General features: G+C 29.1%; 1 protein-coding gene across 1 annotated transcript in view; it reads left to right on the top strand.

Annotated features, from left to right (window-relative positions):
- LOC111622977 overlaps window positions 1–17,096 on the top strand; it is a 43,554-nt gene extending 26,458 nt beyond the window's left edge. The window contains exons 3-11 of the mRNA XM_023365453.1: window positions 1,806–2,179; window positions 2,282–2,461; window positions 2,608–2,703; window positions 11,865–11,912; window positions 12,032–12,108; window positions 13,321–13,561; window positions 13,641–13,784; window positions 13,861–13,992; window positions 14,192–17,096. Of these exons, the coding sequence (XP_023221221.1) occupies window positions 1,901–2,179; window positions 2,282–2,461; window positions 2,608–2,703; window positions 11,865–11,912; window positions 12,032–12,108; window positions 13,321–13,561; window positions 13,641–13,784; window positions 13,861–13,992; window positions 14,192–14,410 (1,416 nt within the window). The 5' untranslated portion in view covers window positions 1,806–1,900 and the 3' untranslated portion in view covers window positions 14,411–17,096. The remainder of the gene's footprint in view (window positions 1–1,805; window positions 2,180–2,281; window positions 2,462–2,607; window positions 2,704–11,864; window positions 11,913–12,031; window positions 12,109–13,320; window positions 13,562–13,640; window positions 13,785–13,860; window positions 13,993–14,191) is intronic.
- The last annotated feature ends 1,906 nt before the right edge of the window (window positions 17,097–19,002 follow it).

Here is a 19,002-nt window from a genome sequence, read left to right as displayed (position 1 = left end):
AAGAATATCTTATGCTATTTTTATGTACTTTTCTTCACAAAACTATATTCATACAATCGAATATTTTGTACCAGGTATGTATAATTGTATATCAATCACACATTTTATTTTAACAAGTAAGTTTTTATAATTTTATTATTAATTTTAGCTTTTATATTATAGCTAGCAATTTAGAATGTAACTGTGATATTGAAAATGACCTTATAATGAAAAAGAAAACATTATTAAAAGAGAAAGACCAATGCCTAAATTAAATATAAATACGTCAACAAAAAAATTTGTTCGAAATTTTCAAAAAAAAATTTCACTAAACAACTGAAAGATGTTCCAGTTACTGCAACATCTGAGTAGCAACAATGCTACTCGGATGCTGCAGTGACTGGAAACTCAGGTTTATATGGGAATCTCTCCTCACAACAACCTTGGAGCCATGCAACACCAGTTGAACTGCCCAGCATGTGGGTTGCCCTATATAAAACAGTTAAATAGTGATGTGCATCTGCTATCACACCTTTAACATGGGTCTATATCCACGCATGAGCTGCAAGACGTCACAACATCTAGCAAAATTGAACTTTGTAACACATTCATAACCATTTTAAAAATTTTTTAATATTAAATAATGTCTGTTCCACTTATATTAGATCATTGTATTTTATTTTTAAAGTTTTGTTTGCCTGATGACAATGAATGTAAGTCTGTTGAAAGTGCTAACAAAAATAAAAAACTGTTAACATTGCATTCAGCGTATCTTTACTTCCTCTTACAAATATTTTTAATAAAAAGTATATAAAGTAGCATGGTATAATAAAGAAGTATGTTAGACATATTTTTTTAATTCCATAATTATACTAATGTTGCTATAGAAATTATTGGATCTCTGCAAATCATTAGGACACTTTATATATCTAATCACAAAATTTAATCAAAGATTTAATAGACTAACAAAGAGTTTTTTTATTTTATTTTTGGGCTGCGATTTGAAAAAAATTGTAGACTTACAAATTCAACTGTCGTCTGTCCATCCATCCGTCTGTCTTTCCTTAATTTTAAGAATAGAGTTATATAGACGAAATCCAAGAACAGATATGGAAAGCTTAGGAGCAGGAGACCTCAATTAACTATATATGAAATTTCTATGCAAACCAGAAGTCATGGTACTTCACTCAAACATTTTCCCCCAAAAGGAGATAGATGATTGGCATGACAATTGTTAAAAGAAAAGTATGATGTACAGGGGCAAGACACTATTAATTTAAGGTGGATAGCTTATATTTTAAGTTAAATAAATTAAAAATATGATTAAAAATTGCAGTCCAGCATTGTGACCATGTCACAATAAATAATTGTTCGTTATGAGATGTTTTTAAAATTTCTGGCTTATTCTTAATATCATATCTAAATAAAGAATATGTGCTTTCTAAATTATAATGATGATGATGATAATAATAATAATATCTAAATAAAGAATATGCTCTAATAAAGAATTTGTTATTGAGATGGAAACAAATCTATGTATGTATGCCTGTCTGTAGCTTGTAAAATTATAGTCAAATTAAAAAACATAATATAAAATTAAATTTAAATCATTGCTTTAAACAAACTAATAACATACAAAGTTACTGTTGTGCAGTTTATGAAAAATTTATCATTAATAATCTGGCCTTTTTCTTTCTCTTATAATTAATTGTTGATCAAACAAAATATTTTTAACAAATCATTTTATTTATTTGTAATCGTTTAATTTTAATAGTGATTGATTAATTTTGGTGATTAATTTCAAATTGAAATGTTTTATTTTATAGAATCAAAGCAACTACAACTACATCAAATGTCTTCCGGACAATTCAGAAGATGTTGGTCTCAGGAAGGGAAACAAAAGTATTGATTTCATCATAGTATGTGGAAAGAAGAACAGCGTTCATTAAAAAAAACCCAGCCTGAGTTTACTGGTAAATACAGAGAAGAATTTGCATTGCATAAAAGACCATCATATTCATTGAATTATCCAATTGGCAATACTTTTTATTCAAGTGGATTACAAAAGAGGTTAAGTGTTGGAAATAAAGAATCTTTACCTTTAATAAAAACATCCAATGAAAGAAGTTGGAATCAACTGGATTGTTCACCAGTTGATGAGTTTGTGCCATTTGTTGACATAAGAAAGAACATTAAAAGGGTGAGTACATTAGCAGAAATAAATTATTTAATTCCTTTCAACTTAATAGCATTTAAAAAAGAATTAATTTTGTTTGATTATTGATTTTTTTAATTATATAAGGGATCTAAAGATTTTTTTGCTGATCAGACAGAATTATTGTTGGATGAAAAAACTCAAAAGTTATTATCTAGGACGGAGAAAATTACACTAAATTTTTATTGCAATGAATACATAACTAAGGCGATGACTATTGATGCTTTTGTTGCTGTTCTTTTGGAACTATTTGATCAACCATCTAAAGTAATCATTTTGAAGTTATTTATTCAAATAAATGAAATTTTTCTTTTTCTTTTATTGAGATTATTGGAATGTATTAAAACTTAAAATTATTATAGAATGTGTTGTTATATTTTTCTAAAATATAGACTGTTTAATAAATAATCTAGTATACACTCATGACTGAAATTCGTGGACTTGTTAGAGGAGAAGATCTTGATAAATTTGATGAATTAATCTATCGAAGAGAACTACAAGCATTAAAGGTACTGTAATGCTATTATTTTTTGTATTATATTAGATTTTAAAAAATTATTTAATATTATTTATAAAACTTGAATAATATTAAATAATTTTTTGATAATGATATAGTAATTTTAAATAATAATGATATAGTAATTTAAATTCAACATTTTATTATATTAGAATTTTAATTTTCAAAACAGTTATTATTATGGTTGCCAATAAACATATTCTTTTATGGTCTCATTAAATATCAAATTTAAGTAAGCATTTTAATTAGAAAGATAAAAAATGGAATGGATATTAATATCAAAAGTATTTAGCATAAAGTAGCGGCTGAAATTATATTAAAAATTGAGATTATAATTTATATAAAATGATAAATATCATTACAGTTTGCTAGAGTAAAAATGTTTCTAAACATACATTTATTTAAAAACATTTTGTAATTTATTTTTTGAATGCATCATTAATCATAGAAAAGAATTAGACAAAAAAATAATAAATAAAGGGATAGTTTTAAATAGATATTTAGTTATCAAATAATGCATTATACTACAATTGATTATGTAAAGCAAATAATTATAAATAAAATTTATTGTATTTTTTTATTGGTTAACATAATAAGATAAATCTTAATAAATAAAAGAAAAATTTAATTTAATTATTAAGTGTTATTTAAAAAAACTATTGCAGTATTTGTGTTTTACTTTTTAAAAATCTTTTTCCCCCTTTCATAAGATTTAATACAACTATTTTTATTTGCTTGTAATTGAAGTTTTCGATCGTTAAAATATTTTGAAATTAAATTATAATTTTAAAATTGTTTTATAATAAATTATTTCTAATAATTGAAAGCTGTAGCTTATAATTTTGTATTTTATTATTTTTATGACTTTTCTTACCAAAGCAATGTTGTCTGTCATATATATATATATGTGTTACTACTAAAGCTCGAGAGCCGTTAATGTGTACATTATCTAGCTAATCTCCAGATTAACTAGAGTGATCTGTTAAAGTTTGGAAATAAGATCTTTGCTGGAACAACAGCAACGTTTCTGTACACTTAAATTAACATAATGTTATTTATTTAATTTTTGATATCTAAAGAATCAAGTTAATACAATCAAACAATCAACAAATTAGTTGATAGAATCAATCATTAATCAATTAAAAAACTGTAATACAAAAAATCAAATGGTTTAAAATATTATTACAATTAGGAGAATGAATTTCATAGCAATTGGTTTTTGCAACAAGCACATCTATTTGTGGTACATTTAGATTTGCAGTCACATTTTCTGAAACCCTGCCCAGTACCAAGGGATTGTTTTATTGCTGTTTGACGTAAAGATATTTCTACAGCAGGGACATCCTTCATTAAAAATCTCTCTTTGCAAACACTGAATTCAGATTTTGCATACAATTGTTTTAAAATACCTGTTTTAGTATCAAGTTTATAAAAGCCATCCTCTGTTTTACTAAGAACCACAGCTAAAATTGATCGTGCATCAGTTTTTGCTCTGTCTTCTTCGGGTGCTTTAATTCTCACAGTGAAACCTTCATCGATGTTTGGGTGCTTTGCATTAGAAACTGCTAACATTTTCTTTGCTTGCTTTTCTAAACATTTCTTGGCTTCATCACACTGTATTTTCTGATCCATATTCTTTTTACAGATGTTGCACAATATATTCTTACCATACTCTTCCTCTTTAAGATCTGTTTCCCCACAAACTATGTGAACAAACATATCACATGTTTTTCCCTATTAGCACTTGATGTTGGTTTTGAGCAAACAATACAGATCATGTCTTGCATAGTACTCTTTACAGGCTCTGTACAAAACTGTGATGGCGATTGTGCTGAAGTTGAGGGTAACTCGGTGATGAATTCTTCAACATGAAGAGGTGATTCCTTGGAGGTGCAGGGTAACTGAATATTCTTCATTACTGTATACTCAATCAACGGTGTAGAAGGCAGTTTAAGATTACTATTGATAAATTCTTGTATTTCTGTAGGTGATTCTGTAGAAGCAGGGGATAACGGAATGCCATCTTGAGTAACATTTGACTGCGATCTCATAATCACAATCTCTTGTAAATCTTCTAATTTTTCAAGATCTTATTCAGTATTTATCGAATGTAATACACTTTGTGGTATAATAGAAGAAGACAATCCCACTTGACTTCTTTTAATTGCAGAATGGTAGGCACAATTCTTCATGAATTGTACAAATCGTATGCCCTTACTCCACTTGTTAGTTTGGTTATCAGTCATCCAAGTAGTTAGCATGTTTTCAATGTCTTGATTTGCTCATTCTACACTTTCTTGACTTTGGCTGTGTCAGGTTTGCCATTAATCATTTTGATTTCTGGCCACAACTTTGTTACACATTCTAAGATTTTATTACAAAATTTACATCCATTATCAGAATGCAAAATACTTGGAGCACCAAAAAGCAAAGAAAATATCAAGCAAGTTATAGGCTATTTCATCTGCCCATTTTGATGTGAGCAACTTTAATACAACAAATTTTGTTAAGTGGTCTTGGTATACGAGAAGAAACTTAAACTTTCCATCTGGTTGAGATTGGTAATCGATGAGATCCACCTGGCATCTGCTATTGAAATGCATTGAAATAATCAAGCCTTTTTTTGCACTTTTTTGTTTTTGTTGACAACGTTCGCATAAATCCAAAAATATTTTTATTTGGGCTTGGGTTATATTTTTATAAAATGTTTTTAATTGCTTGACCATTCTGTCTTTTCCACCATGGCCAATTGACAAATGAGTTGAATACAATATGTCAAACAATTCTTCTGCATGGACAAACTTTTTCACACTTTCTTGCGCATCTGACAATGGCTCAATGAGTTTTTTACAGCCTTGTACAGTCAACACATCATACCTTTGAGTTATTCGATAATCTCAAGCTGATTCTTTCTTCTTGGAAACTTTTATTCGCTTTACATCTTCAATTATGGAATCATACTTTCATTTTGTCATTAAAACACTATTATATTTTGAATCTTTGCTAAAGAGGTTTTTGAAGAATCTTTTCTTCATTGTACTCACCAATTCGGTGCTTGCTTGCATACTAGGAGTTAAATTTATTTACTTAAAAAAAACACGGCACAAATTCAAGCGCTAACAAGCAGAAATGAATTTGAAAACAGAATTAGCTATGCTATACACTGGCAGCCGATGCAAATTATGAGAAATAAAAACAACTGGCAATGACAAGACGCTGGCAAAACCAAATTAAAAGTGGAGGGAGAGAGGGAAGGAGTAGGGAAAGGCTACTACTGAATGTGAAAGAAACAATATACGAACTCACATGATTAGCAAAAATCTTTCTTGGCCCTGTGAAGCCCATGTGCTTACAGTAGACAAAGAATCTCATGATTTGCTTCTCCAATTAATTGAAAAATATTTTCAAGTTACTGCAATCCTTAGTGTTTCCTTACTGTTAAAATCCTTCTCTTTCACTGATGTATTTCTGGTGGAATGTTGTTTCATACATCACCCCTGCTTGTTGATGCATGTTTTGACCTACAATTTCCTGTGCAGCTTTGCAACTTTTGGTTTCACTTTCTTTTATGTCAAACTATTCAAGGACTTTTGTGGTGCTGAGGGACATCCAATGGACTTTTGAGTGGTACACCTCACTTATGGACTTTGTGGTGTTTAAGGACACCCTTGGACTTTTGCAGCTCTTCTCACCCACAGACTTTTGTGGTGTTGAGGATATCCATAGACTTTTGAGTGGTACAACTCACTTACTTATCTTGTGGTGTTTAGAGACACCTTCAAACTTTTGTGGTGCTTCTCACTCACAGACTTTAGTAGTGATGGATACCCATGGACTTATGAAAAACTCACAGTGACAGTCTCATATGTTACTTTGCTTTCTTATGTATCAATCTCATACAGGATTCTTCAAAGACTTTGATTGAAAATCTTCCTGTCAACTGGAACATTGCTGTTCTGGACACTTTCTTTGCCATGGATTTGATTTTTTTATTTAATATTTAATTGTTAATATATTATTACATATTAGCATTTATGTTTTATTGTTAATTGTTTTACAGCAAACTGTTGTTATTTTATCAGATGTTGTAACATTATTGTTATACTTTGTAACAGTATGTTCTAATTATACTTTGTATATATAACTCGGCATTTAAAACATCTGTAATACTCTTCTTGTAAAAAGACTTGCTAACTTCTATTGCTGTTAGTACATAATATTATCCATGTTATTACAATCTATGTTTGTAAATCAACAAATGTACTGTACAGTACTTAATTATAAAGAATTGTCATGTAAAATCAAAACATATTCCTGCAATTTTACAACAATACTGTACTGTTATTTTATGTTTGTAAAACCAACTAACAAATGTATTGTATTATAATACCTGATTATGTATTTGCAACATCAGGTCATGTAATGTTGTTACATTAATAAATCTGAATGAATGAATGAAAGTAAGGAATGGATATGAGAGAAACAAACTTTTGAACTTTAACAATACGGAAGTCATTAATGTGCAGATTACCTAGGTAAAATGTGGAAAACTCTTGATTTTGCACGTTGTACACACATTAACAGCCCGAACATGTTGTCATATATATATGTTAGTGATAACATATATATATATATATATATGACAACATTGCTGAAACAAATATTATTGAAAATCGTTTGTACTGTACATACACAGATATATATATCTGTGTATGTACAGTACAAACGATTTTCAATAATATTTGTTTCAGCAATGTTGTCATATATATATATATATATATATATGTTATCACTAACATATATATATGACAACATGTTCGGGCTGTTAATGTGTGTACAACGTGCAAAATCAAGAGTTTTCCACATTTTACCTAGGTAATCTGCACATTAATGACTTCCGTATTGTTAAAGTTCAAAAGTTTGTTTCTCTCATATCCATTCCTTACTTTCATTCATTCATTCAGATTTATTAATGTAACAACATTACATGACCTGATGTTGCAAATACATAATCAGGTATTATAATACAATACATTTGTTAGTTGGTTTTACAAACATAAAATAACAGTACAGTATTGTTGTAAAATTGCAGGAATATGTTTTGATTTTACATGACAATTCTTTATAATTAAGTACTGTACAGTACATTTGTTGATTTACAAACATAGATTGTAATAACATGGATAATATTATGTACTAACAGCAATAGAAGTTAGCAAGTCTTTTTACAAGAAGAGTANTTCCATAGGAATCGACAATAACTTAACACACATATAATCATACTTTTCGGTTATCCGACTTTTCAATTATCCAACCAACCCCAGTCCCCAATTAGGTCGGATAATCGAGGTGCTACTGTATATGTGTGTGTGTATAAAGGATTTTCAATAATATTTTATGTACATTACACTTCTTAGTGTCACAATACAACAATGCTAGTCAAATTATTAGATCATTCAATACATGCAAAAGTTTGATATAATAAGAATGATTGCTGTTCCTGAGAATTTTTTTATTGTTAACATGAGTTTCTTTATTTCTTTAAAATAATAGGTGTAAGTAATAATAATTAAAGTAATAAAACTTTTGTGTATACAGTCGACCCCCCTATAAGATAGAGATATGTTCCATTCTTTAGGAATCCGATTTCTTACGAATCCTTCCAATCACAACCGACACGTATCAAGTTTATGGACTACGGCTGTTTGAAAGATTATCTTCCATAAAATTAATCGATTCTAGACTAATACGACTCAACATTTCCAAAATACGTATATTTTTTTACTATTTTTTACAGATACCGGTAGCAATTTTTTCGTAGTTTTATAGGAATCGTAATTATAGGGACCGTAATTATAGAGGGGTCGACTGTAGTTTATTTTATTACTCAATTAAAAACTGTTTTTCTGACTGCTCTTTGCTCCAGGATCCATTCCTGAATATTAGTAATAGATACTAGATTTTTCTTAAATTTATGTTGCCTTATTAATTTTTGGGATTTGTTTGGTCTATTTTTTACAATGAGCACTTGAGATGTTTCAAAAAATGAAGTGTAATATACATAAAATATTATTGAAAATGTTTTATTTATACTGTACATAAATACAGGATGCCCATCAAGACTGTGTAAACTCTGCAGAGTGAGAATCCTCACTCTGCAGAGTTTATATTATCTTCTTGATGGGACCATTGTTTTGGTAAGCAAAGTCATAAAAACAATAAAATAAGCAAATATAATCTACAATTCTCATCTTTCTTGTACTAAACTTAGACATGATTAAATATTTACTTACTTCTTTTATATTTTTATAGCTTTTATATTATTAATATATATCTTTTATAGTAAAAGCTATACAGTTGACCCCCCTATAACACTGTTGATAATTCTGTTTTATATGAATTTCATGTTGTACGAGTCACTTAGATTTTACAAATATGTGAGCCATTCACAGCCAGGCGCACATATTTGTAAAATCTAAGTGACTTGTACAGTACAACATGGAATTCATATAAAACGGAATTATCTACAGTGTTATAGGGGGGTCAACTGTATATTAATTTTTGTTAATATCAAGATTTCAGCCAATTTTATTACAAAAACACATATATTACTATATTTTGTATATGTTTTTGCTAGTATTTAGAAATTTATCTATAGTAACACATATCTGATTATTTCTTTCCTTTCAAAAATCAGAGTTCAGATCTTAATGGCTTGCTTAACTGGTTTTTAAGAACCATTTAGGTTGTAAAATTAAAGATCTGCTGTACTGACATTTTAATTAAAGGTGACTCTAAACATTTGGTATTTTGCAAATGTTGAGGAAATGTTTGGCTAATACGAAATAGTGTGGATGATTTAATTGTGACTAATATTTGCTATTTCTCATTCCTTGTTGATATATTGTACCAAATCCAAATAGATGAATAGGCAATTATTCATCAATTAGTGAATACTGAATGTTTGGATTCCTATTAAAATATGAGTTTTACACATTGGCGTAGCCAGAGTATTGTTATGGGGGGCCTAGTAGAGACCAGCCTGACACAAAATTGAATTATTTCAAATTATTGTTCATTAAAATGAAATTTCCATAGGAATCGACAATAACTTAACACACATATAATATGAAACTTCTATTAATCATACATTCTCGTAACATTAATATCAAACTCTAGCAATGCCTTAAACAAAAATTAATCAATCAATTATTTTTTTTACCATTATTTAATATAGTTCACTGTCTTTAATCTAGATCTGGGCCAGGGGTGGCCAACAGTTTTTTCCTTGGGCCGGATTGGAAAGAAAACATTTTTCACTGGCCGAACCAGAGGCAGCCCTTGCAAGATTTTCAGGTGATGCGAGATTTTATTGTGGCGTCACCCTGTAGAGACTAAACTGTACATAGAGATTACAGATACACTTTTCACATTGGGCACAGAAAGCTGTTGACCTTTTTCTTTCTTTCTTTCTTTTTTTTTTTTTTTTAGGGGTCAAAATTTCTCAAGTTTCCTATCACTTTGCATTGTGAGTATATAAGGAATTATCGTGGATCCATTCAAGCAATTATTTGAAATTAAGTCCAATATTCAAAGATTAATCACGGGCTGCATAAATTCATTAAGCGGGCCGTATGTTGGCTATGCCTGATCTAGACTTTCAGTGGGTACATTACACCCAATTAAATTAGCTTCAGCTTTTTATTTCTTTTTGCAAATTGGCTCAACACTTTTTTGGCTGTAATTTTCTGGGGACCAGGTTAACCGGGGGGGCTGTGCCCACCCATACCCCTTCCTGGGTACGCCCATGGTTTTACATACAGTGTAACCCTGATTTATGAGCTTGTTTTGAACCTGAATACTTCTTGTAAATTGGGATGAGGTTTTTTTGTTTTTTTTATTTTTAATATTCAAAAGTTGAATCTTATTTTGGCTTAACTCATTCACGTTAACAATGTTCTTCAAATACATATGCTATAAACACTTATTTATCTATCAGGTAATGATTTCAAATGAAACAAAATAAAGGTATTGATTAGATTATTTACTTACATAAAAGGAACAAATACAAAATGAGAAAAGCAAATACGAGATTATCAGACAGTGGTGAGAAAACAATTAAGACAAGAAGTATGTCAAAAACAAGTAAAATAAAATTGTAATCATTAATAAAAGGACTTATAATATAGAGATAAAGTTTTCTAAACTACACAAGTGCATTTTAAAAAATGACACTACTTTTTTGCAAATGAAGACACAACATGAATGGAACAAAGAAAATGAGAAACTGGAACCTATGAGCCCATCTAATCATAGTGACATGGGAATTTAAAAACTAACCAACCAATTTCAGTCTTGTTTCACTTGTAATCAGAAATATTTTGTTTGTTGTAATCAGAATATTTTGTTCTTGTAAATATTGGTTGATGTTTATTGAATTGAGTACAGGTATACTTTGACTTATGTCATTTCGAGTTACGTCGTTCCTGATTATACGTCATTTGTTAAAAAAGTATATGGAAAAATAAAAATCCAAGGTTAAGTCATTTTATTCAACTTTACGTCTGTCTGCCACAAATATTGAAGTCATAATATCACTAGAAAAATGTTTAAAGCACATAAAATCATATTAAAATATATACATTTACAAGTATGTACTGTATTTACAATACATGCATTCGTAAATTTAGATTACTTTTTTCTGTACTGTATTAAAAACTAAAATTTATTTGTTTGCAAGCTTAAAATAGATCCTTATTAACCATACATTATTAAAAATGCATTAATAAATAAAATACAGAACTGGAATTGGCAATTTATGGTTTAGCCTAGTGACAAGTAGATTTGGAGACAAGTAAATTCGACTTAAGTCGTTCTCCTGGAACCAATTACTGACGTAAGGCAAGGTATACCTGTATTTTCTCATATAAATCAGAGTGGTCATTGTGTTGAATACTTTTAAATAGGACACACATTATATATAAAATATTTATATGTATATATAAATTTATAAAAATATAGGTGTATATTTTTTTATACAATTAAAGATGAATAAAAATTAAAGTGATTAAAAATGTTTTGTAATTACAGTTTTATTATTTTTTGATACTATTAAATTGTAATATAAAAGTTAATTACATTTTTATATTCTAGAGTAAAGTAGCTCAGAGATTTGTAGGTGGTGAAAATAGTCCAAGAAGGGTAAAATAATTAAAATATTCATTTAATAAATTTCATATTAAAATTCATTAATATTCTAAAGTAATCTGTAAAAGTAAATGTTTTGAATAATTAATTTTTTATTTCATATCATTTTCCAGATTCATTCATCAAAAAAGAATAGTGGTGTAGATTTTGTTAATAATAGCTATCAGATTGATGGACGTAAAACATCTGGGTGAGTAAATTTTTAATTTTTATGTAGTCTTTGTAGAAGTTATAATTAATTATAAATATCTGTCTAGGATATCTAATTTTTCATTGTTGTAGTGTTGTAGTTATATATATATATGTTTAATATATTTAATGCATAATTATTAATATGTATTTGAAGAAAAACTGAAAATTGATGCTAACTTTACTGATACTTTAAAAATAACTGAAAATAGAATAACATAGTTATAACTGAAGTTTTCAAACATATTGAAGGTTGAAAATTAAGTTTGAATATAAAATTCAAATTGAATAATACTGACAATTTATATTTTAATGGTTAGTTAATAAAAAATTTATAGTAAATTAGTATATAAGAAAAATTTTAGCAATTCTTGAAATAAAAATGGATTTCAGTATGTAAATATTTAAAAATGAATTTCTATAATATTTAATTTTTAAAATATATAGAAAAGATATTATATGTAATGATTGATATTTCTAGTTATAATTATGTTTTTGTTTTGTTTTTCTACCAATAAGTATTACAATATTTATAAAACTAATATAAGGAAAATATTTCTTCAAAAATAATAATAAACAGTGTAAGTTAACAAGTAAATAAAATTTTTAAGTGAATAATTACAAATATTTTATTTTATGGTGTTGATGAAATATATTGTGTTCAGTTGATACTGGTGTCTAATGGTACAGTAAAAGTTGTTACTTTATTAATGTGAACAGTTAATGTGCTGTTCACACATATTTGTGCTTAAGAATTTCCTGATTGTGTGATGTATTCAGTCTGGCTATTTTCTGTAATATGATGTATGTGCTGTTGTGAAGTTCTAATGTTTCTTAATTTTTAAGTAATATGTGGTATGATGCCTGTGCAAGAAAGGACTACTGAAGCAATAAGTACCTCTCCATTCTCCACAGAGCTTTATTTGCTTTATTTTATGACTTTTGAATATTTATTAATTTTTGAATGTATGTATTTTGTATGTGGGTGTTGGTACAACTATGTCTATGATTGTAGCTTGGTTAAAGTATATTTTATGTGTATTTGTTTTCTATGATCTTTTGAGCTAGGTAGTTTTATTTGTGATATGGTTCCCGGATGCATAATTTATGTTTGTGTGCAAGCTATAAATAATAATAATAATAATAAATTTAATACATCAAAGTATTAAATTTATTATTATTTAATGAATTCCTGATATTTTATATATTTAAGTCAGCAAAAGACTACCAGAGGCATTAGTCATCATTATTCCTTCAATATACATCAGCCCCGTAAAAGTGCAAGAGCTCTCCAGCATGGCATGCTTAGAAGACATAGTAGTGGAGGAGAAGTAGATGATTATACAGGTTATTTAGACTTATTATCATCAGAAGATAGAAGGTGGAGTGTGGGTAATGTGGGTAACAATTTAATTGCTGTGCCTCCTCCTGATTCAGTTGAAAGAAATCAGTTGGTTAGAATTTTAAATTTAATTTTATATTATAATTTTAAAATATTTTTTCTGTAACTTACAAATATTTGTAATATTTAAGACTATTCCTTTGGAGCCCAAAACCATGACATTAGAAGTTCCTCGATCTCATGTGCGAAGACATCGCTCTCTCCCAGATCCTCATGCTAGATCAAGGCCACAGGAACATCACTCACAACAAAGAAGTGCTTCAGTAAGATTACCTGTGAGTATTAAAGTTTATAAATAATCTTGTTTTATAATTCATTAGATAGAATTTTCTTATGTTTATATTATTTTAGGGCCATAGAATTATTCAAGAAAATGATGGTACATTGAGAGTAGTTATAAAAAAGACAAAGCCTCTGTTAGGAATAGTAATAGAAGGTGGTGTCAACACACCACAGCCCTTGCCTCGTATTATCAGTATTCATGTAAGTTGATATTAACTCTCCTTAGAAAAATTTTTGAAAGATTTAAATGAAATTTGAAGTCTTTGCTTTTAATAAATATTAGTTCAAGCACAAATATTTGATATTACAAATATGTATATTAGAATTTATATATATAAAGTTTTTCAACATATTTTGAAAAAATTAATCATTTATTTTAATTATAAATGAAAATCTGCAGACTTCAGGAGCTGCTTTTGAAGCAGGTGGCCTTAAAATTGGACATATCATTCTAGAAGTAGATGGGATGAAAATGAAGAGAAAACGACATAGTGAAGTAGCAAAGTTTATAGCAAATGCATTTTATAATTCAGATAAAGATCAAATAGAATTTCTTGTAACTGAAAGAACAAAAACACCTTTAGAACTTAGAAGATCATCTTTCATGGTAACAGATTAATAATTGTTGAAGTAATTAAAAATCGAGTAGATTCATAAAAGTTACTGATTAAAGCCAAACGTTTTGAAAGAGATGACATTATATCATTTCATTATAAATTGTTGTTAATGTTGTGTAAATATTTGATTGTTGTTGTTAGTTGAATGTGTATTTAATGTGATATATTAACCTTCATAAACATGATTTCTAGAGGATTACAGGTTAAAGCATACATGTGTTTCCCTGTAATTTACTAGCTAGATTAATTTAATTAGTCAATCAACAGAAGGTATGAATAGAAGCAAAAATATTTGTTTTTATAAATTGATAGTGTTTCTAGTAGTTTCAAAGATGTTACAAAAAATTTTAAAACATGTTTCAATAATCTAAAAGATTATTGAAACATATTTAAAAGTACAAGAAGTTTGATTTTTAAAAGAATTATTTTAAGGAAAATTTGCATTAAAAGTTACTATGACTTTTTAAATTGCAGTATCACTAAACAGATTTTTTTATACTTGCTATTAAGAATGAAAAAACAGTAGAATAATAATTAGATCATAGTTTAAAATACTTAGAATAGTATGGTCAGTTATCTGAAATCATATTTGCTTTACAATTAAGTTTTGAAAGTTATTTATTTTGTAAATTCACAAATTTGATGATCACATACTGGATAGTTATTTAAAATCCATGCTTTTTTTTAGAGATTTTAAATAATTCACTATATCAGTAATGGTTGAAACAAGACGTTAACATCGATTACATTGAAATTTTATTTACACAGCAGACAAGTTTTTTATTTTCCGAATCAAACATCACATTTTAGATAAAATTTTCATAAATTTAGCTTTGTATAATTATGTGGGAATTTATAAACAAAGTATGAAGTTTACAAAGATCTAATACGTGATGTATTTACTACATCGCTGTATTTAAATAAGTATATTCACTTTGCCTTTTGATGTAATTACTGATATTTTGAAGATGAAAAAAAATGCTAAGAAATAATTTTATATTAATAGTTTTAAATGAATACCTTTAAGCTTCTAGAAATCATGAACATATTGTAAAGAAAATAGGAATAATTGTTACATTATTGGTAAAGAAAAAAATTATATATATACAAAAAATATATATAATATAATGTTATGTATACTTAAAGCAATAAGTAATGTTTAAAAGTGAAAAAAAAACTATTTTGAAAAGCAATATGGGCCAATTGTTGTTACAATTACAGTATTAAAAACTTTATAAAGATTAATAGCTTTAAATGCCAACAAATCTTCCACGCCCAGTTAAAAAATAGTGAAAATCTTATTACATGGTTTATTCTTTTCTTTCGTGGATATCCCAACCTGAAAGATTTTTAAATATATTATTCTGTACATCTTAAAATGTCTATCACATCTGTACAGAACAACGAAGCAAGTGCTACTACTATCATGCTACATTTTCATCATTATATTAAGTGAAACAGTTAATTTTTATCATAAAAAAGGGAAGTTTTAATGTCGTGTTTATAATTTACTGCCAAATGTTTAATTACTTCTAACATTCGGAAAACTTGGCTTCAATTATGTCACTCAATCAACGAACATCGAGGCGGATATCCGAAAACAGCTGCGGTTTTTTCATAAAGTTGCCAAAGAAAAAAAAACAAACAAACAAACTCTCCCCTTCTTTTGTCATAGGTTAGATCAAAGCTAAAAGGTTCTGTAGTAGATACAATTTTAGATAGTCATTTTATTTGGTATGTCTTAGCTACATATCAATTGCCTTATTTGGCAGAACAATATTAATATGGACAATGATTATTAAAAAAAAAAAAAAATGGTGTGCTATCTACACGCCTGTGTTCATGTTTTGTAATTATTTTTGTAACTATATAATGGCTTTGTTTGTAACTTTGTATTGAATTGTTTGAGATAATATTTTGGTGTAGAGGTTTGTAATAAATTTATTTATATAATCTGCAAATTTAAAATAATAAAAGACATTTTGACAAGTTAAATAATTTGTTTGAAAATAATAAAAAATAATTAATAATAAATCAAATTTTTATATATTACTAAATAGTTTAGTGATTTTAAATATGATGTGTGGCCAGAATTTTTCTTTTTTCACTAATTTTATGTATGCATTGCTGATCATTGTTTTTAGAAAAGAAGGAAAAAATAATATTTGACAATAATTAAGCATTTGCACAGATTGAATAAAAAAATTTTAAATTTCTCAGAAAATTGTGTGAAATATTTTTCTCCCCCTTTTTTAATGCCAAATTTTCCAATTTTTAACAATATTTTTTCTTTTTAATTTTTGCAAATAAATGTCGGTTGGCAAAATGCATGGCGACGCGCCGTACTCACGTGACTCGGGTAAACCAATAGCGTGTGAATTTTTTTGTCTTCTGCTTAGTTTTGCACATCCGCCATTTTGAATGACGATTTCAAAGCGTATTGACAGTCAGGAAATGGAAGGTAAGGTTTTAATGTGATTTAAAAGTATAAAAGTACCAAAAACGCTTTTGGTATTATAGTATTTGTATCCACCTCTCATTGGGTTGCAATTTTCAACAATTGTAGACCTATAAATCCCACTGGTGTCCTTCTGGTCGTCTGTCCTTCCTTAATCTCGAGAACGGGGTCATATAGATGAAAGTCAAGATCGGATATAGAAAACTTCGGAGCAGGCGACCCTAATTAACTACGAATTTCCTTTTTTTTTTTTGATGATATGAAACCGTGCTTTGCTATTTGTTTATGCTTCTGACACAATATAGTGCTATAAATTAAGACACTTGGCGGATTTTCTCATCTTTATTTTGATGATATGAAACCGTGCTTTGCTATTTGTTTATGCTTCTGACACAATATAGTGCTATAAATTAAGACACTTGGCGGATTTTCTCATCAAACTAAATAAAGATGAGAAAATCCGCCAAGTGTCTTAATTTATAGCACTATATTGTGTCAGAAGCATATACGAATTTCCTATTGGGACCAGAAGTCACGTTAATTCAATTGAAAATTTTTTCCAGAATTGAAATGACCAGCATAACTATTGTTAACAGGAAAATCATGTACAGTACATGTGCAAGACACTACTAAAATTGAGAACATTGTGAGCGTACAATCGAGCAGCGGGGAGCGAAGGACTGGGTCCGAAGGATTTCTAGGATTTTTTTTGGGACCCATTCGTTTTCAATCCCAGGTCTCCAGAGCGGTTGGATGCCATCTTAACTACTCGGTCATCCGGCCGTCTGTGGACACGTGCTACACTTTAATGCACAAGGTAAATACAATTGAACACGATACAAGAATACCAATGCTTTTACTTTCTTGGTATAACAGAACTCGAACCCGGGTCTATCAGAGTTGCAGTGGCGTGCGGTGATATTTGATAGGGAAATTGTGCCGCCTTGGATAGAATCATTGGAAGCGTTATGCGATATTTTGGTGTGTAGCATCCACCAGCTAAATCGCGTGTGGATGTTGCTCTGTAAGTTTTAAATCATCTTTAACCAGGGCTAAGCCCATAAATGAGGAGGAGAGGTAACTGAAAAGGTGCCAAATCAAAACCATAGTCTATTAATATTTATAGAAACTGCGTACATTGATGTTCTTCGGCTTGCTTCAAGCAGCAAAATTATTTGGAATGATCCAGGTCTCTAACAAATAAATTAAGAAAATATTTTTCATTGCTTCTTATCATACGAGAAAGTCGCTTCATACCTTCGGTGATTCAAATGCATATATAACTTGGCATATATAATATATTTTTGACTTGTTAAGAATCACTGCAAGAAATACCCATTAAATTATCCCACAACTCGACAAAAATAATATAAAGCTTATATAAAATTTACACATTAATATGTATTGCCTGCAAGTTACTGTAAAACTTATGCCAATGGTTACATTCATGTAACAATTACTTAGAGAAGATTTATGTTCTCTTAAAAACTCTATGTGGATCCCAGTCCGTAGTCTACAGATCCCTAGGATTTGTGGACCACAATTTAGCATTAAAAATAATTCAATGTCAATTTAATTTGTTTCAATAAATGTTTACATTTCAATGGCATAATTTTGAAAAATTATGGACAAGCGTGGCGCATTTAGATATATGGCGCTCCTAGGATACAAACGCAGTGCATGTTGGGTAGCGGGTTACTAGTTGCTGACGATGATGAACTCAAGCTCTGAGGATATTCGATGGTCCGTTCGGATATGTCGTTCCCCGTCCCTCACCACCCGGTCGTCCTGGGGCGTGCCGTGACATTTGATGATAGGGAAGCTGTGTTTCTGTAAGAAGCCGACATCCAGGGGCAATCAGTCAATTGCGCGTCAGTGATGGTCTAGGGCAGTGATGGGCAAACATTTTAAAGAGCGGGCCAAAGGGAAAAAAAAAAAACTTTAGGCGGGCCAATATAATTGTAACCTAGCGCTGCATCTGAAAATCCAGGTGGCGCTATAAAAACATGTGCAGGCCGTCCGCCATATTTCTTTTTCTCTCTTTCGGCTACGCTACGCACGACGAGTGGATGTTCTGTACCGAAGCATGCTTGTAACCGATCGAGCTTTTACTCAATAAGTGTAAAACAAAATTTT

This window comes from Centruroides sculpturatus, unplaced genomic scaffold, assembly GCF_000671375.1.
Source record: "Centruroides sculpturatus isolate CEXI.00-Female unplaced genomic scaffold, Cexi_2.0 scaffold289, whole genome shotgun sequence".
NCBI classification, from domain to species: Eukaryota; Metazoa; Arthropoda; class Arachnida; order Scorpiones; family Buthidae; genus Centruroides; species Centruroides sculpturatus.
Note: the sequence above shows the minus strand (reverse complement) of the source record. Positions and strands in the feature narration are given on the sequence as shown.